This window comes from Annulohypoxylon truncatum (assembly GCF_022578515.1).
Source record: "Annulohypoxylon truncatum strain CBS 140777 unplaced genomic scaffold F4807scaffold_6, whole genome shotgun sequence".
NCBI lineage: Eukaryota > Fungi > Ascomycota > Sordariomycetes > Xylariales > Hypoxylaceae > Annulohypoxylon > Annulohypoxylon truncatum.
Window position 1 is genome coordinate 678,771 of NW_025953792.1, and position 26,652 is coordinate 705,422.

The 26,652-nt window shown below is 47.7% G+C and overlaps 5 protein-coding genes across 5 annotated transcripts; 2 read left to right on the top strand and 3 right to left on the bottom strand.

Annotated features, from left to right (window-relative positions):
* Positions 1 to 2,033: 2,033 nt before the first annotated feature.
* F4807DRAFT_346932 (uncharacterized protein) lies at positions 2,034 to 3,420 on the bottom strand. The gene is made up of 3 exons (XM_047995421.1): positions 2,931 to 3,420; positions 2,626 to 2,858; positions 2,034 to 2,570 (listed from the first exon to the last, which is right to left on the bottom strand). Exons 1-3 carry the CDS (start codon positions 3,097 to 3,099, stop codon positions 2,295 to 2,297), a joined length of 678 nt encoding a protein of 225 aa, XP_047857231.1. The 5' UTR covers positions 3,100 to 3,420; the 3' UTR covers positions 2,034 to 2,294.
* A 9,298-nt stretch (positions 3,421 to 12,718) lies between these two features.
* On the top strand, positions 12,719 to 14,464 carry F4807DRAFT_347105 (MADS box protein). The gene is made up of 3 exons (XM_047995422.1): positions 12,719 to 13,474; positions 13,617 to 13,751; positions 13,818 to 14,464. The coding sequence occupies exons 1-3, from the start codon at positions 13,223 to 13,225 to the stop codon at positions 14,094 to 14,096; spliced, it is 666 nt and encodes a 221-aa protein (XP_047857232.1). The 5' UTR covers positions 12,719 to 13,222; the 3' UTR covers positions 14,097 to 14,464.
* Positions 14,465 to 17,785: 3,321 nt separating this feature from the next.
* Positions 17,786 to 19,698, bottom strand: F4807DRAFT_414180 (Ctr copper transporter). The gene is made up of 3 exons (XM_047996946.1): positions 19,348 to 19,698; positions 18,484 to 19,263; positions 17,786 to 18,425 (listed from the first exon to the last, which is right to left on the bottom strand). The coding sequence occupies exons 2-3, from the start codon at positions 18,951 to 18,953 to the stop codon at positions 18,320 to 18,322; spliced, it is 576 nt and encodes a 191-aa protein (XP_047857233.1). The 5' UTR covers positions 18,954 to 19,263; positions 19,348 to 19,698; the 3' UTR covers positions 17,786 to 18,319.
* A 2,508-nt stretch (positions 19,699 to 22,206) lies between these two features.
* Positions 22,207 to 24,131, top strand: F4807DRAFT_414184 (heterokaryon incompatibility protein-domain-containing protein). The gene has a single exon (XM_047996947.1). The coding sequence runs from the start codon at positions 22,340 to 22,342 to the stop codon at positions 23,975 to 23,977; it is 1,638 nt and encodes a 545-aa protein (XP_047857234.1). The 5' UTR covers positions 22,207 to 22,339; the 3' UTR covers positions 23,978 to 24,131.
* A 346-nt stretch (positions 24,132 to 24,477) lies between these two features.
* On the bottom strand, positions 24,478 to 26,450 carry F4807DRAFT_414186 (Endonuclease/exonuclease/phosphatase). The gene is made up of 2 exons (XM_047996948.1): positions 26,001 to 26,450; positions 24,478 to 25,892 (listed from the first exon to the last, which is right to left on the bottom strand). Exons 1-2 carry the CDS (start codon positions 26,427 to 26,429, stop codon positions 24,723 to 24,725), a joined length of 1,599 nt encoding a protein of 532 aa, XP_047857235.1. The 5' UTR covers positions 26,430 to 26,450; the 3' UTR covers positions 24,478 to 24,722.
* Positions 26,451 to 26,652: the final 202 nt, after the last annotated feature.

Genomic DNA, 26,652 nt, shown 5'->3' on the forward strand with positions numbered 1-26,652 from the left:
ACGCCACAGAGAGCGGGGCTATGGCTGTTTGTGGCGTCAGATATTGAAGCCAAAAAAACCTGTTTGTCCTCTTGAAAGGGCATGGCTCAGTGGCTCCATACGCGGGATGACGTACGTGTGTGAGATGCGGCTAATGTGACCTAAATCCTTGCTTTAGATCGATTCCCCGGAGCAACATCCAATGGAAGAGAAGATTATGGTTTGCTCGTCAGCAGGATACGAAAGGGATGTTCCTCGTATTGGCATTCTCACTTAGAATCCAGATGTCGCCATCAGACTGGACAAACATCATTTGACGAAAAAGGTTATCGAGGTAGAACCTTGAAAGATAATTCAAAAATAAACCCAGTTCTTCGGACAGACAAGCCTCGGGTGTCACTATTGGAAATTAGATTCGCCTAAATCTGTAGAGCAAAAGCTTAAGATGGTACTATGGGCTGAGAACAGGCTTCTTCCCGTCACACGTGAGCCCCCCTTGCTCCCCTAGCCTATGTAATGTATAATTACGCCATAGCACATAGGAATATTACCTATATATTAGCGGGTGACCCCCTGTGGAATGTTACTCTTTTCTTCTCCTTTCTTCGTGCTTTACCGCGCAGGTAACTTCACCCCCTATCTCTCGAGATCGGGCAAGTCGTTGCCTCCCTCCAGGGCCGGTGGTGCCGCCCTGTTGGGATGAATCGAGTTTGCAGGCTACAGCCTCCTCTGTTCATGCTCACGGCCTAGTATCCCGCCGACCACGGTTACCGGTTCACAGCGAAGCCCTCCTCGATTGACATCCACTGTCTCGAGGTAGGGCTTCCAGCGCCATTACCATCGCTTGAGTGACAGGGTTGATTATCGATGGAGTACTTAATCGTGCCCTTGGAATCCTCTGGCCACTCGCGTGGTAGCGCAAGAACAATCTCGACCACTTCACTCGTCCACACTTGACGCTCGACCTTGGTCGATACGACTCCTCCGATAGAAGATACACCTAAGAGAGTTTCTCGAAGAGTGTGCTGCCGTGCTGGACGACGACATGATTCTTGCGAAATGAGCTCGAGCCTGCGCGATTTCTATCCACGGTCTTCCCGATTGAACCTGGACTTCTCGTTTTTTTGGTTCTCGGTCGAATACCTGCTGTTGATCGACTTCAGCCGACTCGCTTACCGCGATTGATATCTGTTGCTCTGCCGGCCCCCTTTGGTTGAGACCTCGCTGTCTCTTGGAGACGTTCTGTCGTGTCCCGATGGACGACGACGTCGTGGGGATGGATGGAAAGAGACGGGGTTGTTCTTTTTACCCCTTTTTTGGACTTCACTTCTTCTAGAACGTTTAACGGATGATATGACAACGACTTTCTAACTACCGGCCTATTTCGATTCGTCTTTCCGAGCTCCAAAACTCACCGACTCTGTTATTTTCGAATACTTATCGAACGACTTGGTTATGGGAGAAGTTCTGACGCTTTTGCTTACGCAGAACTAAATTGTCAACACCACTCGCGAATTGACGATACCCGGGTTATACTATACACATTGGGCAGGGTTGGTTCATAAGATCTTGAGCATTCCCTCGCACCGACAGACTGGTGCCCTTTTACTATCAAACGGGGGGCCTAGGCACCTTGTAATTGGGGTGTGCTATATGCACTTCGTGTGCTGTTACTCCGGAAGGCATCACAACACCCAGGGTATGAAGGATTACGGTCGTTGTCATATTCAACCGCTTCTGGGCAGAATGAGTAGTTTGGAATATACTTATATTTCTCTCACCTAGTGTGACCATCTATTGGGATAGTGAAATGTTTTTTTTCTAAATCATTATGCGTAAATTACACCATCTACCTAATCGCTTATTATGTGCTGTACCATGGCGTTGAAGATGATCACGCATGTAAAATGTACATCGTAGCTCCAGAACACAATGTCAAGTGTAGCTTCAATAGAGTAAAGGTCAAAAAAGGTCAGGATATAAGTAACGCTGAAACCAGAACGCATCCAAATACCAGACCATATTTACATTAGTCCCAGGATCTCTTAACACGCCCCAATACTCCCGCAAATCTCCGTACGAGTAGATTTCTACTCGAAAATCCCAAGCTCGAAAACCCTGAGGCATAGATTATTAGAGTCGAACATTGTCCCCTTATTCGGCGTGATCTCATAAGAGTTCGTCAAATAGGATCAACGGACAGATCTCTTATCTCCGGTAAATCAAGTCGCTACGTGACCGCAGTGCAGTACACACATTAACCAATCCATGGCGTGCAGTACGTCGTAGTGGAAGATATTGATCGTCTAGCTGGTTTAGAACGTGCCTCGGGCACCGCTCTTCTCGTCGATATAACGGAACCGTTCGCGCTCCTTTCGGTCCTTGAGCAGGCAAGCGATAGCCATGACCATTATGGTGTCGATACCGACCATACCGAACACGGCCGTGAAGATGTTGTCCACAAACGTGTTTCCGAACGAGGTGAGAGGGGTGGCGCAACCCCTCATAAGGGCGGCGGCGGCAGGACTAGGGCAGGTCGTATCGGTGATGAAAGCAGGGGAGCTGCTGTTGAAGAAGCCGCAGCAGCTGAACTACAGCGAAGTTAGACCCCATTGGTAAAGTGGGAACAAAACAGATACTACTTACAGCCGTCTGCATCAGTTCCTGAACATTGGCCGGTTGGGCGAACCAGATGGATTGGAATTCGGCCTTCATCTTTAGGGTGATGATCCACAGATCCACACCGATACCCAAGGTGAATATGGCATCCACCACAATCATGTATCCAGCAAGTTTCAACCAGCTCCGGTTATTTGTCGCCAGCGAGGGGATCGTGACCAAGAAGGTTACCAATACGAAGATGGCGTTGACGATTCCGGCTATTAATCTGTCAGCAATGAATTGCCCACCACCACTTTTGCCCTGTGGGCGCTATATGTTAAATATCTTACCAGTAAAGGGGAATCTCTGGTAGAGAAGATCGCGGGCCGCCTCGTTTCCATCGTTCGGCGTATTGAAACAGGTTTGCTGGACGATGATAGAGAAGCCCAGCATAATAGCACCCATAGAAACGAATAATCCATCGGTGACCACGAAGGCCGCAAGCACCTTGTTGACCATTTTGAATTGTCGGGTAGTTTCCTAGCTCTTGAAGTATATTTTTCCCGTCTATTCCTCCAGTACGTGAAATCGTATTTTCAAAGCGTTAATCGACGACCGGCGTCTTTCGTAAAAGGCTATCGCGGGCGGCGAGAGAAAAAATAGTAAGGCGAATAACAGAGTAATAGCAAAAGGAACGGAAGGGCAGCGCGACAGCACCTACACCTCGACCTTGAAAGTCGAAAGGAAGGGAAGAGGGGATCACGAAGCGAAAAAAAGCAAATTAGAAAAGAAGGGAATAAAATCCTATAGATGAATACGATGCATAGCACGACAAGAATCGGAAGGTCGATAAAGTCAACTGACTGGACGACAAGAAAGTTGCAAGCGCCGGGCTGCCAGAAAGGAAGAAATGCTACCTAAAACTTAACCGGACGATGCCGAGATAGGTGACAAGTGCGAAAAATGACCAGCACACGAAGGGGGAAGCGAAAAAGAATTACGACTACAATACGCAGTAAAAGCAGGATGGCCTGACCCCGAAGCAGAAACGAAAGTGAAAACGCTACGCCAGCTAGGGCTCCGCCAACTAAACGAGTCCAGAAAGAAGGCGAGAAAGGATCGAGACCTGAGTGACGATGCGAGATTCCTCACGGTTGGTGTTTCAGGCCTTGTCAGGGATAGGAGGCGGACATGGGGTGGCCTGCGTCGAAGACCGGGCACGCACCAGATTATGAGCAGTGCACCCAATTACGCAGAACTTGTCGGAGGATGAAATGGGCTTCTGTCCAATCAGAAGAGAGAATTCGCCAACACCAAACCGACTGAGGCAGTGAGGGTTGAATCGCATGATATCGGTCTGAGGCTCTAACAATACCCATGGTGCGAATCGTATGCCAAGTCAAGTACGTACTCGTAGATTACCACGGTAGGATTCTTCAATTTCGTTGACTATGTCCCTAAAGGGTAACAAGAGCCTCATCACCGTCGCTGTCCAAATGTAAATTACTTCGCACGTAGTATCTGGAGTTGAATTAATATCATCCCCGAACCTTTCACAAATGCCACCACCCATCAGCCAGCCACCATCTGTTGCTAAATAAGTAGCGATGTCTAATACCATCCCTTATCCGAGACTTCATGGCTTGCCTCGACAGAAACATTTCACACTCGAAGACAAAAGGAACATCAGAAAAAACTCAAACGTACTTAGAACGAGTGATCCATGCGTTTCGAGTCGAGTTCTGATGCGGCTATGCCGCACGCACACCCTGCAGCACATCATCCCGCTGTAACCCACAAAATTTCGATCAGATTGCTAAGGATCGTCGTCGAGGCGTTCAAACAAGCCACGATTCGACGGCTAAAATAGACACTTTTCCAATCTGTTGTAGACAAACGTTTGCCGGCGCCTTCTACATCGAGACAGATCTCTGCATGAGGCGTAGGACAAGGGGGAATACAGGTATGTATGTATATATGTATTTGATAGTATGATCGTTGAACCTTGCGCAGGTCAGGTCAACCTGGTTTCGAATCATGAAGGAAAGAAGAGACGCGTCGTAATCCTTCTCGATTCAGATAGATCTCACCCCCCTAGGTACCGATTCGTTTCCCATCTTGCTTGCTGGCTCCCCCATGCCGGCCTAACTAAGCCTCTCACGTGTGAAGCACGGGAAATACTTTGCTTAGTATCTTGCCTAGCTACGCAGGTGCGGCATTCCTCGAGATGGCTGATGGACGGCTGACGGCACGTACGGTAGCGCAGGGCTGTACGCCACGGGAAGGGCGCCGAAATCCTGTGCAGCGCCCAGCGCAAGCTACTCTCTCTACTTTACTTACCTGCCTAGGTAACTACTTGGCAAGTAACTCGACAGCAACGGCGCTGCCGTACTTGTCTACACAAGTTGGTACGTTATGTTATACGTCTTCGATGGCAACCGCTCGGAAGTTAGGCCGTCGCCGGAAATCCTCGATTGGCTTGTCACCCACCCACCCACCCGTGCGTCTGCCACCGCCACGGGATCCCGCGAACTAGGTAGGGCAGAGAAAGAAAGAAAAAGAAAGGGCTTAGCGGAGCGGACATTGGCTCGCGAATGGACGACTGGCATGTCGCCGGAGGGGCGACGCAAGGAAGGAGATGGGAAAAGAATGTCGATCGATGGCGTTCGGAAGATGGGAACCGCGACGCTGCCTAGCAACCTACATCGATGTCTATAGGTAAGTAGGTAGGGACGCTGCTGTACATACGCTCATCCCGAGGACTCGGTACCTCGCACGTACGGGCGAGCACGGCATTAGCTACCTATGTACGAGGTATTTGGGGAATGTGAGACCTCGCAGGTATGTTCGACTGGCTGAGACACCGAGGCTTGGGGTAGGTAGGTAGGTAGGTATTAGGTGGTGTTATGTTTCGCTCTGATCGAGCAGTAGGGCCGCGGCGCGGGTTAATTATAAGAATAGGTAACTTCTCATGCCGTGCTATCCTGGCGATATCTTTATTATTTTCCTGATGTCGCCGCGAGTACGAGCAGGTGAGCAGGTGGCATGTTACGTATACATGCTCGCCGGGCCCGCGTCCGCCGGCAACGTTGGTCCCGCGCCAGTGTGGTCGGGGAGGTGAGAGGCGAGCTTTGCTGGGTTTCTAAGTTCGCCCGGTGCCGTGGTTCGGCATCCATTCCTTTTTTTATTTTTCGATTTTCAGGCGAGACATTAGACTCAGAGTGACATCCGGGTGTTGAGGAGCGACCAATTGGTCATTCTATTGCGGTTCGGTGGCGTCGGGAGGTGGTATTCTTTGCAGAGCCACGGCGCTTATGGGAATGTATTGATTGTGATACCTACCCGACTTCGCTTCTAGGTAAGACGAAATCGTCATTACAGGCACGGCAGCTTCGCCGAAAAAGCTTGTTTAACACCTATTTATTATATTCGGTTTAATAACTACATGCACCGAGGCAATACTAAAGGCAATATCACGACTGTCAGTAGATCATCGTCAATATTATTTACTGTATATATGTGCTTGCCGAGGTTATGTAGGATTCTTCAACATTGTTTGCTAGCCTGATAGCTCTACTATGTTAGTGCTCTAGTTCTTTCAGCAGCAACAAGCATTTACGACGTAGTCGACGGGGCCTTCTCATACCGCCATCCTTGCTGATCCGATTTCGCGAGCGCGTCGCGTTTGATCGAATAGCGCCACTAGAGTATCTGTAATTTCCTTTTTCGGTCCAATACTGGAGAGCACGTCCGAGTTCCAATCAACCACGCTTGTGTGGTATTATGTAGCATTCTAGTACTATCAGGTACTGTTCACTTACATGGCACGTTCGCTACTACGCAGAGGGAATGCATGGGTGTGGGAAGATCGGTCATTCTCCAATTTCTCATCGATCCTACACTACGAAAGCCATGCTGCGAACAAGGAAGCTTAGAACCCCAACCTCTCGAGAATATGGAGCTGCTCGAGTGGGACTGACCCTAGGTATGATTTGCTTAGGACCCCGGCCGCTTTTCCAAGTGTCTGCACGCCTGCCAGCCTGCCAGCCTGGAAGCTTGGGGGTTCGAGGGAAAAGGGAAAAGAAGATCGCGCCGAACGACGCAAAAAGGAAAAGTCTTTGTCCTACCGCGGGCCGCCTTCAATCAATCTGGACGCCTCGTGGGTTGAGAGATTGGCGCCTTTCCCTTTCTTGATCGGCAGCAGCAATTGTCAATGTCTAAACTGACGACATCTCATCTCGACCCTCTCCTGTCCGATGTTGGTTGCTCTAATCAGCTACTGATCAGCTACTATTGTATCACGTACCATCGACTAGTAGACGTCGCCTAGGTAGAGATATCTGGAGATTCGGAAACACAAAGGACCCGTCGAAGCATGCTTGCCAACTTCTCAATCTCGATAAACCCGAATTAAACGCCCGCTCCTGAATGGTCCGAAGGCATGTAATACATAATACATTTGTTCCGAGGCTACTACCGTGTAATGACTTTCCTCTCGCGCTTTCAGGGTCTGCTGCTCCATGTACTCTCCGCCTCTCCGCCCAGTCGACGGGCAGAGCGAATTAAGACGGTATCATCGCCCCCGCTTTTCTACATCAACGTTACGGCCCTAGTGTTATAGCTCCATACGGGGCAAATGGTGCAATCGTGTTAGAGGCTAGCGAGGTTAGTCACTAGCCCTGCTTCTCCGCCTATCTCGTGAGACAAAGGCGACAACACCAATTCATATGAAGGGTGAGCTTATCCTGTGCCGACCTCTGAATAGTCAACTTCTTGGGATCAAATCGACCAATGTCCAAAGTTGGTCTTCTCTTTCGAAATGAACTCGAGTCACGGGTACGGGTGGATGATGGATAGTGGATACATAGTGGTAGTTATTTCGTCCTCGGCGGCCATCTGTGCTTTGTGAAGCATCAAAGTCTGTGCGAGGCACACGTCGGTAGGGTGCTTCCGTAGGCACATTGACAATTGAGTCTTTTGCTGGTACGCCGTAGTAAATCGGCCAATCAACGCGACTTCGGCTTTAATGGCGATCCTCCTCGATGGCGCTCTTTATTCTCTTTATTACTCATCCAGCTAAGCCGACAGCTTTTTCTATATGGACACTTATAGAATGGATGGAGTTTGATGCTAAAGATAGTATTCAATGTCGTCTGACTCGAAACATGATGGCTTTTCTACACTGCGGATTACATACATATACACACACATACATACATGTGTTGACATAGCTGAGCGAAGAGTTGCTACCGTAATAAAGATGAAAACGCACTACCAGCACTCTGGATTGATTCCCGATATGGTCAACTCCAAAATGGTCGAACGGCCTTCATTTCATTGGAACGGAGGCAAAAGATGAATTTCTGACCCCTGCTCGCCCCCCCTTCCCCCCCTCAAGGCTCATGCATAGGAGTGTGCCCGCATTGCTGCAACGAAAGAACCGTCCCCCTCAGACCAGCAAGACCCTGCACTGTGCGAGACCCTTCGCCGATGGGAGTGGGGATTCTGCCAGGTGGCAAAGGCGAACAGGTACAATACACTTCGTAATTGTGTGCTATTCTTGAGCTTTTCTGATGGATTGTTGACACCGCCGAAGTGTTCCAAAAAGCGCAGCGCATTCCATCCGGCATTAGCGAATATGTCTGTTTGAATCCTTCGGCAGCTTCGCAAGGACAGGGTCCTCATGACTTTATGTATTTCACATACATATCTATTATCTTCCTAATCTTCCTATTATGTAGCTAGGACAGCTTATCAAGGCTTAGCGTAAACCCGTCTCTCACCGAATTCCCTAGTTCGTGTAAAGAATGGTTTTGTAATAATAATATTGAGGCTAATTATTGAATTTTCTTTGTACACCTGGCCCCCGATGTAGAAATACACGTGCTGAGACTACTTGCGGTGCTGCTTTTCCGCCCCGTAAGCACTAGGAGCTTGTCATTGCTGCTGTCGAGTTCCTGTCAGGCTGTCAGGGTCCGTCGATGGGTCAGCGGGCTCCAGCTTGCTGACTCTCTTCGCCACCTCTTTTCCTTCTATATCAAAAAAAAAGTCGTTTACTGTGTAAATGCAGCCATAGTAAGGAGAAAGCTGCTGTGCTCTCTCATCCAGTTACCTACATGCTTCATTTATGTATGTATGGTAATCATTCACATACTATCGGCTGGTTTGCTGCGCCGCTGACGCAGATGACGAACCAACTAGCTAGCTCACACTGCTCATGGAATTCTTGGGGTGGGCAGAATTACGCCGGCATAAACGAGAGATACATACGTTGAACCCATCGAACACTTTCCCCTCCAGCCCTCCAGGGGTACGATGGATATTGGGATGACCTGCACATGGCGTGTCTAGCGTCAATGGAACGTCTGCAGGCTATGGTGATGCAGTGTAACATGTGTTGAGTAGGGTCTTTATGTAGTGCCTGTAAAATAGGTAGATATGTAGGCAGGTAAGTAAGAACTTTGCTACGCGACCGGATTCGCACTGTCGAGAACCAGCGTATTGGATTTGCGAATCTTGAAGACGTTCTGTGACCTGTGCCATATATACATTATCTACCACCACATCCGGGAATTGATATGCCTATAGTAGGCCTCCCTTTAAAGCTTATTTTCACCTGTAACCTGCTTTCCAAATCCCGAGGGCGTGACCTAGAGGCTGGATTTCGGTATTCACACAGACTTGGCTTACTAGAGAGAAGACTAGCCATTGACCGTGTTCATAAGTAACTAGCGATCGCCGATTACTAGCTCCAATATGCAGCAATAATATGTGACTGGAACGGACAACCAAACTACAATACGTACACACAATATACTGCCGAGATAAATTTCAAGTGCTCTTGGCCACAGTCTCAACGATGAAGATAGTTCACACGAATAAGCAAAACCATAACAACTAGTAAATATCGATTAGCAACGTAGGCATAACTCTTCGATGGCTAAGTTACCTAGATATCTACCTAGGTGATATTAATAATATTATAAATTTATGTGTCGGTACTAGAACAACTACCGCATTCAAAGCACCGGTAGGGCCTTGCGGCTCAATTTCTTCTATGACTGCTAAGCCTAAAGCAGAGCCCCTGGATCGAACAGACTCGATTCGGTAAGGAGGTTTGTGAGGTTTTTAACTACATGCGCTCGATTTGCGATATTATCGCTAATACCATCTTCAACCTCATCAATGTTCAAATTTTACTACTGTTATAATACTCAATTCCTCAGTAACGACTTCTTCCAGCTATAGGTACCTACATAGGTATCCAGTTAATATTATCATCAACTATTTCTAAGCACCACATACATACTAATTAATATTGGTGCTTGTACTACCTCGCCCATAATACAAAGGCAAGCCCGAAGATTCTTATATGGGACGGTTTAGCGTTGAAGTGGGCATGTATTTTTTTCTCGCCGTCATCTACCTGAATATTAATGTCAGATCAGCTAACCTTGGTGAGCTCGTATTACCTTGAAACTGTATATCAAGATTATTTATCCTCGACTTTGCCAACTTTAAACATATATATCCCTCCATTTCTTCTCTTATAGCTTGGATATCACCATAGTCTGTGACCCTATGTTACCCAAACTCTTCATGTAGTTGCTCTTCAAAGGCTAAAGACGGGTTGTTACACATGATATTTTTGTGGCATGTCGATAATAAACAGATAAATCTGTATTACACGACTCTTGCCCTTGCGTTTCGCCTCTGATGGACTCCCATATCTCGTAACACACAAGAATCTCCAAATCGGCAGGGCAAGCAATCAATGTATGCCTTCAAGCGTTGGCATCTTCGAACAAGCACCTATGTTTAATATCGAACCTGTGAGCATACAATGGTGTCTCCTCGGCATACCATCTCCCGACAGTCTGACAATGCTGCCAATATTAACTGCTTACACACGACACCACAAACACGTGTCCAATTGGACTAGATACTTCGATGGACACTGGCGAAAATCAACATATTCATCCATGTGTATCATCAACACTAGAAATATAAGTTTTGGATATTGACGCTTAAAAAGGTTGACATCCATCATCCATAGATAACATTTGACATATTGGATTTTCCGGTGCTACTGTCGGTGGCTGACGGCATTTCTACCAGCGAAAAAAAAATATGATGATTCATGAATGCTACCATCTGCTGTTAAAGTCTGCTGTTAAAGTTACTGGGTGGTCAAATTCAGTACATGATTTTAATCAATTCTACATAGTAGGAACTTCAAGGTTGACAATGTTCGATATACCCGCACTAACCTCGTGTAAACGGTCTAAACATCAGACAATAGTATTGTACAGTTCACTTACACAATTTCATAAAGCCGATCAGCGTCGACACTTCCGAGAACTCGAGCTTGTTATGAAAAAAGAAACGGGGACATTTCTCAAGGTCGAATGAGACAGCGCGCACAGTGCCGAATATGGCAAGTACCTAATTTGGTCCTGTGGACCCTGGGTGGTTTTAGCAGATGGCAGGTGGCAGATAGCCCTCATGTGGGGCAGCTTGCCAGGATATTCGTGCACAGGCGCATTTACTAAAGATCACTAATAAGACCGCACGGAGCATTTCGGTACGTACAAGCACCCTAACTCCAGTCCTCCAGCACTAAGCAGTGGACCCGAACGTTTTGCGGAAATTTCTGCACCGTTATTTTAGAACCAGCTACTGCATGCGTTCCCCCCTTCGGTAAGCCATGTCACCAACTCAGATGTTTGATTGGTCAAACGCTACATCCTTTACCTCAGTATTTTACCCTCTCCCAAATTCGCAAAAAGCCTGGTCTCCACCTTCTTATCCAATACTTACATGTATCTAGGTATCTACTCGACCGCCTTCAATCTGATTGTCCAGTACCTAGTACCAGGTTCCGTCGTACCAGAAACTCGAATACCAAGCACCGAAGCACCTTGACGCTCTCATCATTACGTACTTCCAACGCCTGCCTACTTATTTCGTATCGCGACAAGCACTCGAGCCGTGCATGCGAATTCAAGCAATCAATCGCGCTGCACCGCATCTTTTCGTCCTAGGCGTATCAGACGGTCCAAGTACTTTATTACTACCTCAGTCCACCGAGGGTCGTTGTTACCTCGTCGAATGTAGTATTACTACAAGAGCTAGCTCTGCACTAGAGCACAGAGGCAGCTTAGCTCGCCCGCTAACAAGGTACGTGATTGGAGAGCTTGGGCAACGGCCTCCACGATTAGATAGAGCTAGTAGGGGAACGTATTAGGCTTTGGGGCTGGGGTGTGTGAGCAGGGGAAGGTGGGAGAGGGGAGTAGGTACCAACTGATTCCTGGCTCGCATATGCCATACTCGCCTCCAGGGCTTCTTGGTTGTTGCTGCTGGACTTCATCAGAAGGGTAAAAAAAAAGAGTGGGAAATCATGACCCGCCACTTACTTTGGCCCACTCCGCTTGCCTAATGCCTGCCAGACCAGCAGGGCCAGCGCCTGCTTCTTACAAGTCTGTGCCTCTTTTCAAACCCAGGACGCAGCTGGCTCAAGCGCGCCCAGGTCTGCCAGGTGCCTGCTATTTTGCTGGTCTATGCTTGTCTATTCCCTGCGCCCACGCCCCCGCAGCTCCTGCCTTTTTTCTTTTTAAACTGGCGCGGCCATGACCACGCAAAAGCCCGTGTGCTACCACCTCGCTATCCTCTTTTCAACCATCCCGCATTCGCCTTTCCTGATCTATCAATCAAACCGAGTTTGATACTGACGACGTTTTTGATCTTTTTTCTTCTCACAGGGGAAGTCTAACTCCAAAAGCGTACCGTTTGACAACCGCCGAGACTCCCTTTTGAGAATATCCCCTTGACTCTATTTGCACATCCGAAGCAAAAAAAGCACCGACCATCTCATAAGTGCGCAGTGCAAGTGTCAAGTTTCGTCAATCACTTTATTATTATTATTTTTTCGAGGTTCGCGCCGCCAATTGAGTTTTATTATTATTATTCTTGTATTATTTTATCTGATGTTCTGATTTTCTCTATTTTGTTTTTGGCAATTGACAGACACTGACATTTCCACCTACCCTTTTCAGGACAAACACAACGCAACCAAAAAAGTTGATTGACCGAACCTATCTGACGAATCTCAAAGCTACAAGCTACCTACCCTCATACCACTTACCACCTAACACCCGACCGGTGCACCGAGAGACACCTGGGCACCTCAGTACTCACTACCACTACCACTACCACTACCTAACCTACCTACCACTTATTTACCTACGCTACCTCCATTACCCTTCCAAATCCCAAAACAAAACGGGCAATTTTTTATTTTTAATTTTCTTCTTATTTTCCTTTTTCTCTCATTTTTTCGAGAGTAAGACGAAAATTAATAATAATAATTTCCACTACTGGAGACTGGCATTCCTCGGCCTTAACCTCCCACTTTATTCCGGCCAGTGTCCGCGCACGATAGAGAAGCGCACCAGACTCGATACAGCAGGCGCCCCAACCAGGTTTCTGCGACAGAATTTACAGCCTACTACAGCCTACTACAACCCAGAGCCTCTCCGCTCAACGCCAGATCAAGTATAGGTCGTCGGCACCACGACCAAAACAGTATCTCCACCATTTTTGCCTTTTTTGTTCGTGATACAATCGTCGTACCTCGACAAAAATGGCCGACATCACAGATCAACACGACCAGACCTCGCCAACCGAACTTGAGGAACCACACGTCGGCAATGGCAACCAAGGTCCTGCAGAGAGTCGTGGCATCAAGCGCCAGCGCGCCAGCATTGCCGACGACGACGACGATGATGATGAGAAGGGAGGTCGCGAACGTCGCAAGATTGAGATCAAGTTTATTAGTGATAAGTCGCGTCGCCACATCACCTTCTCCAAGCGCAAGGCTGGTATTATGAAGAAGGTACGCTGACGCCCTCTTCACCTCATCCCAAATAACAGTCCATCGCCCTTTACTTTTTTTAATAATCGCGTAAAACGCGTTACTTGTTTTGAAATTGAGTTTCCAACGATATCGAATCGGTACTAACGTCTAATTCTTCTAGGCCTACGAACTTTCTGTTCTGACGGGCACCCAAGTTCTGCTGCTAGTCGTCTCGGAGACCGGCCTAGTGTATACCTTCACCACTCCTAAGCTCCAACCTTTGGTCACCAAGGCAGAGGGCAAGAATCTTATCCAGGTTCGTATTTCGCGACAAGACTTTTAAACATGACCTTGAATGGGAAGCTTACTGATGCCTGTCTAGGCTTGTCTGAACGCGCCAGAGCCTACTCAAGGCAACGAGAACGGTGTTGACGACTCCAACCAAGTCGAGTCGCCCGAGGAGCCAACCAATTCCCACCTACCTCCTCAAACAAGCCGACCGGGAATGCCTTCGCACATGCCTCCCAACTACGTACCCAACGTCCCAATGGACCCGCAACAAGCCATGGCGTATCAAAGCTACATGCAGCACCAGCAGCGCGGCCAATTCGGTCTGCCGCCTCAGTCTGGCATGCCACAACACACCTCGCACCAATCCTGATCATCGTTCTTTCGGCGATGAAATTGCCTTGCGCCTGATACCCCGAATTTAATGCATTCATGAGGTTCTCTTTTCATTCGAGGCATTCCGCACACAATTATAATTGCAAGGCTTCGGCTTCGGTGGTCCGGCGTTGTTGGGTCATCGTGACTTATTTTTTCTTTGCTCTGCACAATACGACTTTGATCCCATCCTCGTTTTTTCTGTCTTTTTCAATTAAAATACCTATCGCTAGTCAAGATGGTGATCTGGCGATGCGGTCATCGCGCCCGAATTGCCATCCATTAATTCTCGTTTTCATCGTTTCATTCTAAAGAACGAATCGACGCTAGTTATGAACTCGACATTTCGCCTTGACGATTGTCTACCGACTTTTGATCCTCCAAGGTGGTTAAGTTTGACGAGTAAGGGACTGTCGCCCATCGTCTTAACACCTTTGGAAGTGTACCCTCGAGCCCCTTTTGACGACGGTCTATTTACCTAGATACCCAGTCGGACGAAATTCAACGTTAATTTTCCTACAATGGCGTATTTGAATTTCCTAGAATGACGTTCCTCTACGCCCACGAAACGCTCAAACATAGGGAATTCGGAGGATGTTAGTCAAGTTCGGTGGTAATAGCATCGTCGCAATCTTATCACAAGGATAAAGATGCACATCTAACTCCCCATTGAAAACAAGACTAGTTCTTAACCCGGCTCGGTCGTTCTTTAGTTTGACAAGGGAACGGTGACAATGATTTACGAATCATGGCTGATGAATATATGAATGAAACCGATGGGATTGAACCCGATTACGTGACGTGGTCGATCGATTCTTGGGACGGATGAGATTCCATTGGGACTTAGCCGACATTTCAGCTTCATTCTATTATCCAACCCAAAGTCCTTGGCAACCAAATGATCCTTGCGGACGGAACGACGACAATTCTCAATAAGATTCAGTTTATGGATCGTTGGGGGTTAAGGTCATTTCGTGTCTCGCTCCCCATAATCACATCTGTATGGTCTTGGGCACGTGCCTTTCGACTTTTCGGTCCGGTCATTTCATTCATCTGAAGTCATTCTCTCTAGGCATTGGGCTACGATGAGGGGTGGTGGGTGGATGGAATGGTGAGACGCTCTACACCGTCTAGAGGCGCAATTGTATGATAGGAATTACCCCGACAGGAATCATCTGACCCGTAGATTCCCAAGATCTTAGCATCTAGCAATTAACTCTTTCGAACTGCTTCATACTACAATCTCTCCACTTTCCATAGTTGCAGATATCCCAAAACCCGCTCGTAAAATATCTACCTAACATGCTTATCCAGAAATGATCCGTCATGGTTTCGTGTCGATCGCGCCCCATGGCTCTCCGCAACTAACTTCAGATGGGTATTTTTAGAATTTAGGATTCTCAAGGATTCGTCATTTACAATACGCGTCTTCGAATTACAAGTACTACCGAGAAGGAATACTATGAGAGACGGCACACGCGCGTATACATTCCGCTCTCGAAAATGTGGCTCGGGGATATAATCGCTTCTGGTTCTCGTCTTATAAATCGGGTGTGAGCAAGCTGCGTGGCGGCTTGAGGTGGTAAGTTGTAGTAAGTAGTAGTAGTAGTAGCTTCGGCCGTTCTACGTTTACACGGGAGATGATATTGCTAAAGGTGCTGTACATATATATGTATGTATGATGCTTCGCGTTCTGTTGCCTCTGTTGTACTACACGTACCTACCAGATTCTATCTGGCCTATGATTACTTAATCGTGTCCTTTTTTTTTTTTTTTTTTTTGGGTTGTTAGAGTTCGAGGTTTGAAGGAACAAGGGGTTCATGTTAATTGGTCGACAGCAAAGCCGCAGTACATACATACATAACTACCTAGGTACCTAGGTAACTGTCATCGGTCCGTATAGGGGATGCCGTTGGAGCTTGTGTAACTGCATGGATAAGGGCTTGTTGCCCCTTGCCCCTAATCGGGCTAGTCGAGAGTCGATTTTGTCCTATCGAGAGTTTATTGCCCATTATTTCCAACCCTCACGTTAATACTACGTAGACAAGGTAGGTAGGTAGGTAGATAGATAGGTAGCGGAGGGCAAGAGCAAACTCGTACGTAGAATTTCGTGCTGCGGCGTACCTATGCGGCGACTCTTCTTGGCTTCTGGGCATTTCTTCACCGACGGGGGTGTTTGTTCGCGGCTCGGTTTCCTGGGCTTGATATCTTGGCTTTATATCTTGGCTTCGCTTTGGAAGGTTGTGTGTGTGGATGGAGATAGTAAGATTCGGGAGGTAAGGACGATATGGCATGATTGCTCCATCCATCCTGCGGACTATGGGCATTGGCAAGGGGGGAAGGTATAACTAGATGATCGAAGTTAGTAACTTCGGCTGAGTTACCTATCGGATAGCTTGAACAAAGCGTAAAGACTATTTTGCTTTTATATGCGGCGATTTCGTCATGCTAGATATTACGGCAAGAACTCTAGTTGTCGCACAACTGATGAGGGAGTTTCCGTTCTTCTAAGGCCAGGTAGGAGAGCCTCATTTTTCGCCTTAGCTAACTGCTCTTCTCTTTTTATCTAGAAATGTGTTATCTAAGGCAACTATTTGAAATCTTGAAAAAGTTCTCGCACATGAAATCATCATCGTGGACAAGTTTTTATTAGCAGTAAAAACCTTGGATAATCATATGGTGATAAGCGATTGACGATGCATTATGAGGTGTGCGATCTTCGAATTATACCTAGTAACGCTCAAGGATGATAGCTCCATCTTTACACTCGAGCTGTCTAGCCCTTATCTCTTTACTCTTGCTTGTTTAGTCTGTGGATGTTATGTTATGGTAACCCCTATTCTAGTCTTCGCCTTGGGCAGCATCCTCGTTCAGAAATAGTTTCCAGGGAAGTTTGGTATAATCGTACAATCCAAGCAAATGGTAGTTGTTGTAGTTGTAGTTCTTTGATCGTTATTTATCTTATATGGGTGGCCTGTGAATTTGTATCGTCCTCGTCCGAGGATCCCTTACCCCATATTCGCCATTTACCATGTCCCCGGCACGTCATCGTCAGCAGCAACAGCATAGTTACATGCAGACCGACATCAGTAAATATAATGGGATAACTTAAATATTCTATACCTGATTAGTTAAGCATCCCGCTTGGATTCCATATCGGAGGCTCTTCGTGATGATCTTGCAAATATATCATTCGACGCGGCCAAACGCGGCCTATATGACTTGATGTCGAATAGTAGAACGTTATAAATATCGCAAAGTGTGTCAGTGATAATGACACTGAGTTTGCTGCGTGAATTGAAAGGAGACAACCGGACATCCTAACCTCGTCTTACTATTTGGCGAGTAACACTTCTGTAAATAGGTGATGTCGATGAAGAAGGCTCAGGTCATACGTATCAACTTGAGAGACCCCTCCGAATATACCCTCTTCAAACTGAACACGTTCAACTTCGTCATAAACTTGGGGTCGAATGATTAGTGCATTCTATTGTCTCGTTCTTTTTCGTAAATCGCGCCTTTGCTGCCCCTCAAAACGAAGATGTGTCGAGGTTGCGGAGTATGTTTTCGTATGGATATTCTACCCAGAGAGTTAAATAAAAGCTCCTTAGTACCAGTGACATGATTGATTGGATGTTGGGTAGCATGAAGTTAACCCGATGCACGTGAAAAGTTCTCGACCGAGTCTCGGACCCGGAACTCGGAAGCAGGGAACTAGGGTCCTGGAACGGGTCAAGCTGGAGGGCGATGGGCAATGCGGAGGAAACGTGGGGGCGCGGCAAGGGCTTCCCGATTCGACGAGCAGATTTGAGGGGGTTTATGCATCTAATATTGTACCTACTTTACCCTTCTAGACTCCGATCTCTCTAACTGGATCGTTAAATGCATGGCTTCAAGCTATTACATATCAGCTTGGATCTTTATCAAGTCAGCGAAAGTTTTCATAGATTATCTCGTCTGTGTAACAAATGCCAGCGGGCTTTCGTGCCCTCCTAAACGCCTTGCTCTGAACTGCAATGATGACATGAACGGTGCCCCTCCCTTTCCGTTACAGGCTGAATCAACAGCCTACATAGAACAACCGAATGCATACCGTCCTGAAAATTCGCAAACCGGAACTCCCATGTTGGTGTCATCGTTTCGTACGCGGGAAATTAATGTGAGTCGCCTTGGCAACACGAAAATTCGGCAATCATCCCTCCTTCCATGAGACTATACGCCTTAATGTTCGGCGTTGTAGAATCGACCGACGAGCAAGCTACCCACGAATGTGCCGGCGAGTACGGCCATGAAGTAGCCGACATTCATGGTCATGACTGCCAACATGCTGTATCATGGTTAGAAACTACTAAATTGGCTAAATAGTTGGTATAATAATGACTTACAGGAAGTAGCTGGCAGCGGCGATGCAGGTGTCGAGGATTGCTCGTACGGGGTCTACTGACATGCGCCAGGGACGAAGATGACTCTTTTTCTTCTGGACCACCACAACCTCTTCTTCAACACCATTCTCAGTAAGAGTCATCTTCTTGCCAAGGCTGTCGGTAGACACCTGTTCGGCGACTGGGAGTTTGCCTTGCACGACAACATATCTTCGCTTCATCTCAGCATCCAGCCATCGCTCCTCCGCAAGTGCCTTGCCCGCAAGCAGTAGTCGAAACACGACACCGAGGATGATCAAGAAGATGATGGTTCCAGCGTAGGCGCCCGCGCTGCTTGGCGTCCAGGACTCGGAGTAAAGGGATGTAGTCTTGCTGTTCTGAAAGACCATGTGCATTCCAGTCGAGTGCGACATATTCATACCGTCCATGCCACCCATGCCTCCCATGTCCATTTCGTGGCTCTGTGCTGTCATGATTATGGTGCCTCTATTCAATTTGTGTCCACGACGTTTCGGTGAATAAATTGTGGGAAGAGGCGCAATATAAAATCGCTACTGTGCGACGGTGAAGGGAATTGGATATTAGGTAGAAGTTTGAAAGTTGACGAAGGGATGAAGCGTTCGTGGTGATGGTTATATGTTGAACGGAGGGAGGTATGTGATTATTCGTGCAACGGTTATGTTGGCCACAGCAGATGCTCAATCGCAAAATTGTGCAAGTGATGAATCTTGTGGTATGTCAAATTGAACTTGAACGACGAGATCCTTGATTTGTTTTGGTGTTCTGTTCAAGGCGATGAAGCGTCAGAAGTTGCACAAGATGCTTGTAATGATCGTCGTGTAAAGGAGTGAGTGTTGGTTGTGAGACCTGTACTTAGATAGGGACCTCCACGAGATGGGTAGGTGTCACCTTACGCCGATAGGATTTGACGCCAAACAATAGGAAAATTCTACGTCCACTTCCAACCTGAATGAGGTGAAGGAGAAAGAAAGTGAAGAATGCGAAAAGCACGCAGCGGGATTGAGTTGCTTTTCTTTGAGCGATAGGGTTCTGAGGTAGGTACCACAAGTTTTCTTCAGGGCAGTCTCACTACGTCGTACAGTGGTTACAGAGGTACCTAATTTACGGCCTTAAAAGAGCCATGGAACGGTTGCTACGATCTACTAGTGATAAGTAAGTAGGTCATATTTTAATCTTTGGGTAGGTACGATGAACAGAATGCACCAAAGTTACATGCAGCAACGATTTTCAAATATTCAAAACGCCACAACATCCTACTTCCTCTTTCAATATTGTTATGCTCATCGTACTTCCCCGTCTAACCATATTTGTGCCAAGCCGGATTAAGTAGAAGCGAATCTGATTTGCGCATTTTAATTGGCCCAAGCATATATGCATCTCTCATCCAGTAGGTACCTAGTCTGCAAGGTACGTACATCTGGACATGTACCGTCACATCTCATCTTGGACTATTAAAACTTGCTTCAACCAATCACCTTGCAAACTTATCCATTGCCTTGTCCGTTAGGCGGCATGATATCAAAGGTTGCCAATGCCCAATGAGTACCGAAGACATGATCAGACATATTATTTGGTGATCGAGGCCAATACTAGGTATTCTATGAGGCTTATATCCCACCCTGGGAGGCAACCCCAGAGGCAACCTACAAGCATGTGTAGGTATGTAGGGTTGATGATCGACAGAACATGCTTTACGAATCTGTTTCCATGGTTATGACGGGGAATCCCTCGAGCTGCAGCCTCGCAGGTGATTATCGGTATTGACCCCCAAAACGTGCTTAATACTCTTCCCTTATACCATGGCCATTCCCACATACCGGGGTCGTTGGCAATAGTTTCCAGGTTACGAAGCAGTGCAACGCGGGACTGAGCGGCACGTGCAATATCAGATCTGTTAAGTCAGATCTGTTTCTGAAACCGACTTAGCTACCTATTCAGATAGGTGCCAATTTGCTGGAGCCGGTGCTATAATTAGCAGGCTTCCTTTTCCCTGAATGGCGAAAGCTTTCCCAAGCAGAGAATGATCACCTTCGGCAAGCGGACTTATTGTATATGTTTATCCAACATGTACCATCCAATTGGGCATCCATCGTAGAACTCGTATAGGTACGTGCTCAGGCATGCAATGATACGCTACATATCGGTAAGACCGCACGAGTGACCTAGGTATTCATCGACGACAAGGTATGAGTACTTACGTACTTGCATACTTATACAAAATAACTACGGTTAGAACAACATTTTGTAATTCGTATTTTATAGATTAATAAAGAAAGGAAAAGGCTTACTGAAGCAGAAGATCTCACCTAGGTAAATATCTTTAGGTTACACTCCAAAATTATTTGTCCTAAGCCTTTATGCTTGATATGAAGGACAGCAACGCTTTAATTGGTAGCCTATAACGCAGGCCCCGTGGTTACTTCGCAAATAATGAAGCTTGCTATAGGAATGTGCCCTGGTTTTCAAGGGTTTGGGTGTTCCAGTTCCATGGAACGACTGGAATATCTCACATCTTCCCATGATGCTATAGGTAATGAATAACTAGGTATGTTCGCTTAGAGGCCATACTATACCTCCCGATTGGGATTGCCAACCATAATGATTTACCAATCAAAGTAACATCCATACCATGGTTCTCGTGAATTCAGCTTCAGTCCCCCCTTGCTCTTCATAATTCTTACGTGAGGTCATGTAGCCCCCAAGGACATATTAATAACGGTTAATGACACATAATAAATACACAAAGAGTTACGTTACCTGAACTGGCGTGAAAATAAACTACATCAGTAATTCTGGCAAAACTTTGATATCTACCCCTGGATATTGAAAAATGATCGTTTTGTTAATCGTTTCTCTCCGTAGAAAGAATACCTACTCGACATATAGTTCACACACGGGTCTAAAATCTACAAATTACCTTGATAGATATGCCCTTGATACTGATTTATAGCACCTGGATATATATAATACATCAAAATTATAACTATCCTGACTAGGTTATTAACAATGGCGATAAAAGGAGAGCTTAAGAGCCAACGATGGAAATTCTTCAACCCAATATTTAGGCAGATGCCCGTGGGGGCAGAGTGATCGTCTGCGTTGCCCTTGGCAAGATATCACAATTCGATCCATTTCGTAGAGATCTTGAGGCTCAACTACACCGCTTGAGTCTGGATAGATAGACCCCTTCGGGAAGCGCGGCACCTCGGTCGTATTATCGTAGCCTTCCTTTCACAGGTAGGCTAGGCAATGGCCATTGCCGCGCAGTGCTTCTATCCTGTAGATCGCACAAGATTATCGAGAACGGGTTTTCGAAGTAGGAAAAGGCGAAGTGGCAACGTCATCCGAGCTACGAGTTGTTTTCGGTGGCTACCTACTCTAAAAAGACAGAAGTGCTGGCTTCGAGGCATGCTTTTGAAACATTATGCCAGTATAAAGGAGGTTATCGTCCCTCTTTCCAGACCATGAGAGAAAGGGAGATCATACAGTCCTCTTAGGTACACAGACACTACGACTACTCTTCTAGTCTACTATCTTGCTAAGTTTTTCCAATCAATTTAATTTTATGATCATGACTTATACCGAAGACCAGCAGGTCACCGGCCGAAAGCCGGGACACCTGTATTCCACACTCGACCCTGAAAACCCGCATATCCGACTCGTCACGCTACAGCCTGGCCTCTGGTCCGACGAGATCCATTGTACCCTCAATGTCGTGCCCTTCGACTTGCAACAGAAGTATGAAGCACTATCCTACGTGTGGGGGGATCGAAAGAGCAAGAAGTCCATCTGGCTCGACAATCATGTTCTCGAAGTTACCGATAACCTGTGGCTAGCGATGCGACGTCTCCGAAAGCCCTCGACCCCTCGCGTGCTATGGATCGACGCCATATGCATCAACCAACGCGACAACGACGAGAAATCCCACCAGGTCGGGATGATGGGAGACATATATAAGGGCTGCACCGGCTGTATCATCTGGCTAGGAGAGAGTGCTGAAGAGCCCGGCGCAGGCGTGCAGTCCGTGGCCGCTGTCCGAGCTATCGAATTGCTGGGCCTGTTGGCTTCGGACAGGCACTTGCCTGATCTCCCGTGCTTCAAGGCAGTTAAGGGTAAACGAACGGACATCGTGAAGAAGTACGAAGACCATTTCACGGCCCTGAGGCAGCTCCTGGATCTCCCGTGGTGGAGGCGTATTTGGGTTATTCAGGAGCTGGTCTTGCCTAGTAAGGTCACCTTCCTCTACGCATCTGAGGAGCTGCCTTACCAAGCTCTAGTGGGGGCGGTAGGAATGCTCAACACCCATGCCGCGACTTGTTGCAAGTCTCACCGCATGTCGCTACGGGCACTAGGTTTCGATCCCCTCGTAGTGATCCAGGAACAGGTCGACCCGATCGTCTCTACGCGGGAGAAATGGGCCAAGCACGAATCGACGACTCTCTCTCAACTGCGAAGACAGTTCTACACGTTCCAAGCCACGGAGAAGAGAGATCTGTTTTACGGACTTCTCGGTCTCGTCACGGATTGGGGTTCTGCCGGACCCCTCGTGCCTAACTACAGCAGCCCCCCGCGAGTAGCCATCACCGAAGCCGTCTTCAAATGCATATCGGAGCAAGCAGGGATGGAGTTTCTTCTTGGTGAGAGGACGTTTCGTACCTCTGCGCCAAAGGATACCCCAGAAATGCCCTCATGGATTCCCGATGCGTATTTTTGCTCGCTGCCATCGAAGGGGGCGATCATCGAGCAGCGAAGACTCATCATGTCATCCTCCTTTTCCGCTTCGGGGCCCCACAGCCAAGATCCCTCTGACTTAGCGCTTGGGCAGGATGAGACTCTTCTCGCACAGTCTCTCATGATCGATAAGGTCGCTAAAGTGGGAAGGGTATGCGAAGCAGTGGAGAAATGGGTCGAAACACCCGGCGTATTTCGACAGTGGATAGAGATGGCTGGACTGGGACCCAAAAATTGGCCGAAGAAGCCCCCTAAAGAAGGCACGCTTAGGGACGCCTTTTGGAGAACGATCTTTAACAATTGTGTCGAGGACGACGTGCCAGGCCTATCATACCGAACAGCTAGTGCGAAGGACTACTCCGAGTTGCGGAAGCTGTGGCACTGGCTTCGGATGATTGGACCTTTGCTTAGCAATACATCACATGACGTGCTTCAGTCTATGGCATCGAAGACGGTGTACCATATTGTCGTTTGTCTGTGGCAGCGTCGACTAATCATCACCGAAGGTGGCATGATCGGATTGGCACCCCGAGATGCAGATGTCGGTGACGAGATCCACGTTCTCTTGGGTTCCCCGTCGCCGTTTTTCTTGAGACCAACTGGGGAACTTACCAATGTTGAAGATAAGCTCGATCCTCTTCCCTCTTACACTGTTATTGGGAATGGATATGTCCATGATATCATGTTTGGGAAAGCAGTGAACGATAAGACGCTGCGGAATGTTAAAACCGTAGCAATTTATTAGAAGCTACATCAATCATATTCATAAGAAAAGGGGCAAAGGATACTGGATCATGGCTCGGATAGCATACGAGATTCAGGTGTCAGTTAAAACGACTAGGTTAGTGAAATATCTTAGTACTTTTTATTCTTTATATAACCGAAGATGTCTTCGTTCCCAAAATTCTATTCATGCATACGTTGATTTTGATAAAATATATTGTAATTTGAGGTTGGTGTATTCTAAGTCGCGACGACCTCGATGGCCCACAAGCCATTATAGCTCCAAGAGTATGACAGGATGTGTTGATAGGGGTACATATCTAGATCTAGATCAGTCGCGCTTGCGGGTTCGAACGGGATTTGAAAAAAAAAAGGGGGGGGGGGGGGTGGAGAAGAAAAAGACAAAAAAAGTTGAGCAATGTGTGGGTTCCCATACTACGCGTATGGGGTCTGCCTTGCCTCGCGCAAGAACCGCCTGACTATGGTCAGAATCCCACGGAGTTTGTGGTTGTGGGAATTGTGATGCAACTTCTTGACTTTATTGCTCGGAGTGCCACTCGAACCTCGACCTTTAGAGAGCCCCCTGAACCCACCCCACACATCAAGACCGTTGCACCACATTGCACCTTCGAGTGGCGCTTGAAAAATTGAGTTGTAATCAGAATATATAAGGTATCTAACGGTCTAGGCAGCACTATAGTGAGTCATCCAGGGAACAAATTGTCAAGTTCCGGATCCACATAGATCCGGTCTCCTAGGAGGTATCGTCAACCCCTTACCCCCTGGCTCCTTTTAACGTTTCTCACTTCCCATTCCAATTCCCCCAGCGCCGCCGTCTCGGCCGAAGTAAGAGATAGGCGAGCCCAGATATCAAGAGCAACGAATGCTGATGCTAAAGCCCCAGCGAGAGCAAGCAGAAAACGAGCCCAACCAGGTGCGTTGACTACCCAGACTCCTACCAGTGACCCTGCTAACACAGTGCTCGCAACACCTAACCTAACTCTTCGCCACCGAGCCTGCCATCTCCTTATCTTGTCAAAATCGTTAAGAACGTGAAGAATCTCGTCGAGAAGCCCAACATCATCTAGCTCACCGAAGGTCCCACCCGGCGTTGAAGTGACGTCCGCCGCCACCCCTTGGAGTGTTTGGACACGAGTCTTGCTACCCATCGCTTCCTCCGGTTCTATGGAGGTGATTAAGACTGAGCCACTGGGCTCATCCAGCAAATCCTGCCTTTCTGGGCCTCCTTGTTCTACTTGCCGGAAGGCCAAAGTCGTCTCGACGCTGAAATGGTCGCTCAACGAGCAGCCTAGCACGGGATGCCGATCCACCATACCCACTTTCGCCAATTTCACTGTCCACACTCCGCTGCCTTCTTTGACACTCCTGATCTTCCCAGCATCGCTTCTACCTCCGAATCCATCCGTGGACGGATCTATCTCAATATCTTTGTGGTCTCGGGACATAGCGGTGAACTGCAAGGGCGACACGCTCGCTAGCACGTAATCGATTCGCACAGCTTGCTCCCGTCCGACCTCCGCAGGCACAATAAATTCGCTAGTGGAAGTGACCGGTCGTTTAAGATACCGGGCCCGTTGGGCGCGCGTCCACATCCACGTGTTGCACGGCGACCCATAAGTGACTCCGCTCTGGATATCGACATCTTTTCCCCGCGTATTACTACTAAACCCCTGGTCGCCGCTAGGACTCTGCTTGTGCTGGACGGAGTACTGGAGCCAGGTATCGCGCATAACGGGAGCGAAGCTCTTGAGAATGTGGTATGGAAGCGATGTTGGATCGGCATTCAAGTCGCCGAGGAGGATAACCAGAGCCCTACCGTGACGACGTCGCGAAGCATCTTGTAGGAGCTTGGCTAGTTCCCAGGCTTGGCTTACGCGGTGACAGACGTACTCGTTACCGGGGTAATAAGCATGTAGCTGTGAGTAGGGTGGTACGTTAGGAAGAGTAAAAGAGACGGCTGGGGTCCACAAAAACTCAGTGATTCTGGAATGGTTACGATGTAGAGCAGCGTGTTAAGAGCTTACATGCGTGTTGAAAATGTCGATTACATTGTCCGGCTCCTTGCCGTAGCGGATTCTCGCGTAGGCAACGCCTTTGCCCGCGTACCAGTCACCGTGGAAGAGAGCGGTTGGGGAGCCATTCAGGGGGTATCGGGTCATCGAAGTCTCCTCGATGGGCCATCGTGATAGAAGGACGAGTCCCGTCCCGAGTGGTCCGGCGAAGTATTGCTTAGAGTACGGCAAGATGCTGCGTGTTTCCTGCTGGATCCGTTCGAAGTCCTTCCTCGAGAAACATTCTTGAAGTCCAACGATATGCGGTTGAGGGTCGGCTTTAACGATGTGCCGCCCAATCTCCTCTAGACGATAGATTCGAGCTTGGGATACGTACGGGATGCCCCAGCAGTTCAGCGTGAGGACATTGACTTCCTCCGGGAAGCAATCGACATTAGCCATGTCGAGGGAGACGTAAAGAAATTTGCCTGCTCCATTATTTGGCGGCTGAGTATGTGTTGATATACAGGGAAGGCGAGAGCTGAATCTTCCCCACGCCTACCCCATATGGAAATGTTTGCGATTGGGTTCGACTAAACTGACTTGGTGAGTCTGCTGGCAGCCTTCATGACAAGTAGAACCAATTAGATATATAAGTAATCCTTATTCCTATAATATCCCTAGA

Excerpts from the sequence above, each read along its gene's own strand:
- F4807DRAFT_414186 (XM_047996948.1), bottom strand. The coding sequence starts at position 26,429 with ATGGCTAATGTCGATTGCTTCCCGGAGGAAGTCAATGTCCTCACGCTG. Across the intron at positions 25,893-26,000 it reads TCGACATTTTCAACACGCAT|CTACATGCTTATTACCCCGG; the intron begins GTAAGCTCTTAA and ends CCCTACTCACAG.
- F4807DRAFT_346932 (XM_047995421.1), bottom strand. The coding sequence starts at position 3,099 with ATGGTCAACAAGGTGCTTGCGGCCTTCGTGGTCACCGATGGATTATTC. Across the intron at positions 2,859-2,930 it reads CCAGAGATTCCCCTTTACTG|CCGGAATCGTCAACGCCATC; the intron begins GTAAGATATTTA and ends ACAGATTAATAG. Across the intron at positions 2,571-2,625 it reads AGGAACTGATGCAGACGGCT|TTCAGCTGCTGCGGCTTCTT; the intron begins GTAAGTAGTATC and ends ACTTCGCTGTAG.
- F4807DRAFT_414180 (XM_047996946.1), bottom strand. The coding sequence starts at position 18,953 with ATGACAGCACAGAGCCACGAAATGGACATGGGAGGCATGGGTGGCATG. Across the intron at positions 18,426-18,483 it reads GCCGCTGCCAGCTACTTCCT|CATGTTGGCAGTCATGACCA; the intron begins GTAAGTCATTAT and ends ACCATGATACAG.
- F4807DRAFT_414184 (XM_047996947.1), top strand. The coding sequence starts at position 22,340 with ATGCGACGTCTCCGAAAGCCCTCGACCCCTCGCGTGCTATGGATCGAC.
- F4807DRAFT_347105 (XM_047995422.1), top strand. The coding sequence starts at position 13,223 with ATGGCCGACATCACAGATCAACACGACCAGACCTCGCCAACCGAACTT. Across the intron at positions 13,475-13,616 it reads AGGCTGGTATTATGAAGAAG|GCCTACGAACTTTCTGTTCT; the intron begins GTACGCTGACGC and ends TAATTCTTCTAG. Across the intron at positions 13,752-13,817 it reads AGGGCAAGAATCTTATCCAG|GCTTGTCTGAACGCGCCAGA; the intron begins GTTCGTATTTCG and ends ATGCCTGTCTAG.